Below are 2,338 nucleotides of genomic sequence, written 5' to 3' on the forward strand. Positions count from 1 at the left end.
AAAAAAAAAAAAAAAAGCAGGAGGAAACCTCAAGACTAAATATTAAATTCCAATGCCTATGACCAAATACGCAGTGCAGCTGGGTGGTACTGAAGGACTAATGAAAAAGGGTGTAGCATTAGTCTCCAAAATCCCCAAAACACCCACACCCTCCGCACTCTCCGGCGCACAGACCACCGATATGCGCCTGTTATTCAGAGCACGTCAGCAAAAGTGTATTTTAAACAGGGACAAGTTAATGTAGGTCGTCAGAGTTGGCTAAACCATCTCTCATCAGATCGGCACCGTAATCGTCTAAAATACACGGCAAGGATGCGCTGAGGTCTCGCCAGGAGCCCGAATGAAGCGTAGGCAGGAAACGTGCGCCACGTAGGTCAGCAGCACGCCTGACGAAAAAATACTCTGCTAACCAACCGAGACCTGCTCTGCTCTGGGTGAAAGTCGTCAAGTCTTATTTTATTGTTTTTTTGTTTTGTTTTTTTAAGGAAAAAGAAGTTTAAAAAAATGCGCCGTTGTCAACCTCTAGGGTTGCCAGCTGTGTGCCATCCATGTCGATCCGGAAGGAGTAGAGGTGCTCGGGGCTGGGGTCGGGCGAAACGCTGCAGCCCTCCAGCGTCACGGCAGGCTGGCTCGGTTTGCTCTTCCCCTTGTCCTGGTAGAACCACAGCTGGCCGTTCTTCAGGAGACACCAGCAGGGCCGCCACTGGCTGTTCACCAGTACGTTGAGGTAGCCTGAGGAGAAACGTGTTCGTTAGGGTACCCTGCAATCGGAACGTCTCGGCCTACAGATGTTCAGCGTAGGTTCAGTTTTGCAGGCTGCAGACAGGTCCTCTTTAAAAAAAAAAAAAAAAGAAAAAAAGAAAAAGTTCTCTCCAGCAGGGGCAACTCCCAAACAATGAAGCACCAACTTGCTGCAGAGGAAAGAAAAGTACCTCCAATTATTTTAAATGTGGCAACAGGGTGCAGTTTGCCTCGAATCACTACATTTTCCCAAAACTAAATAGGTGGTTTTGGTGCCTTGACCTAACCAAACAGGGAGTGGAAAAGTGGAAAAAAAAAAAAAAAAAAAAAGGAAAATGTTAAAAATATGGCGAAATATTTTTAGTTCAGGTCCGAGCTTTAAATAGTGGGGTGTACATGTAGCTCAGCTCTATACTTCAGAGGCTCCTGCTGGTAATGAAATCCCACCCAGCGGGGGTTTCAAACATATTAACGTCTGAAGCAGAAATTCGAGCCGTGTTTACCTGAGGTCTCGATGCTTTTCTCAGGGCTCTCAAACGCGGAGGGTTTCCTCTTGGCGATGTTCATCAGGTTGCTGAACATCAAACCTGCACCAGATTTTTTCTTCACTGTGGAGACAAGAACAGGAATATTTTATTAATAATAATAATAATAATAATAATAATAATAATAATAATAATAATAATAATAATAATAATAATAATTAAAAAAGAACCATGAAGATTAGACCAGTCGGAGAAAAAAGAACTCACTCACCATCTTTGTTTTCGGTCATTTCAGCATGGCTGTCTGTGCTGCTGCCGCTCTCTGAAGCCACTGAGTGCCTCTCAAACAGCTCGCCCTGTGCATTTTAGATTTTAAAAGGCGTATTTAAAAGAAAAAAAAAAAAATTAGGAAAAAATGGAAAGAAGATTTAATTGATCCCGGTGTCTTATTAAAGCTCCTCAGGCCTACATGTCCGATGACCAAAGCGGACATTGCTAATAAAAGTACCTTTGTGCAAATAAGCCTTGGTAGCTCTGACACCGAGTGCTGGAGGTCACAGTTTTCAGCTGGCTTGGGACTGATCTCTTGAATGACCTAATGGACATAAAAGACATGCATGTACGCTCCAAACTGTCGATCGAACAATGACACAGAAAGCACCCAGTTTGTTACCTTCAGCCACTGCTCGGCTTGTTCTTTGCTCTGCAGGCCCAGAACAATGGCCTCGCCTCCGACCGGGATGATCTTCAGCTTGTGCTCCTTTCTCTTCAGCTGCTTCTCTTTGTAAGTCACGCTGCAGCCCAGCAGACTCACATCCAGCTGAGGCGTCTGCTCCTTGGAGCTTTTGTAGCACTGAGGGAAGCAGAGAGAGCAGGCGTCAACATCTGAAACTGTGAACGCATTAAATTGTTCTGATTTAACATTAGGCAAAACGAGTTAAAAGCTAAATAATTCACCTTATCTGTTGCCGATTTACCAACTTCTTTTGATTGCAATATTTTCTTTAATCTGTGTATAACATTTTCACACTTAACTGTATAATACTTTAGTAAACAGAGGAGTTGTATGATCCCCAGGGACTGTAAAATTCAAATCATCAAACCCCCCCCCC

At 43.8% G+C, this 2,338-nt stretch overlaps 1 protein-coding gene across 1 annotated transcript in view; it reads right to left on the bottom strand.

Annotated features, from left to right (window-relative positions):
* afap1l2 (actin filament associated protein 1-like 2) overlaps window positions 1-2,338 on the bottom strand; it is a gene marked incomplete in the record, with an annotated part of 39,753 nt that overhangs the window by 6,283 nt on the left and 31,132 nt on the right. The window contains 5 exon segments of the mRNA XM_025010747.2: window positions 521-732; window positions 1,245-1,349; window positions 1,498-1,582; window positions 1,735-1,821; window positions 1,900-2,079. Of these exon segments, the coding sequence (XP_024866515.1) occupies window positions 521-732; window positions 1,245-1,349; window positions 1,498-1,582; window positions 1,735-1,821; window positions 1,900-2,079 (669 nt within the window).

This window comes from Kryptolebias marmoratus, linkage group LG17 (genome assembly GCF_001649575.2).
Source record: "Kryptolebias marmoratus isolate JLee-2015 linkage group LG17, ASM164957v2, whole genome shotgun sequence".
Taxonomy (NCBI): domain Eukaryota; kingdom Metazoa; phylum Chordata; class Actinopteri; order Cyprinodontiformes; family Rivulidae; genus Kryptolebias; species Kryptolebias marmoratus.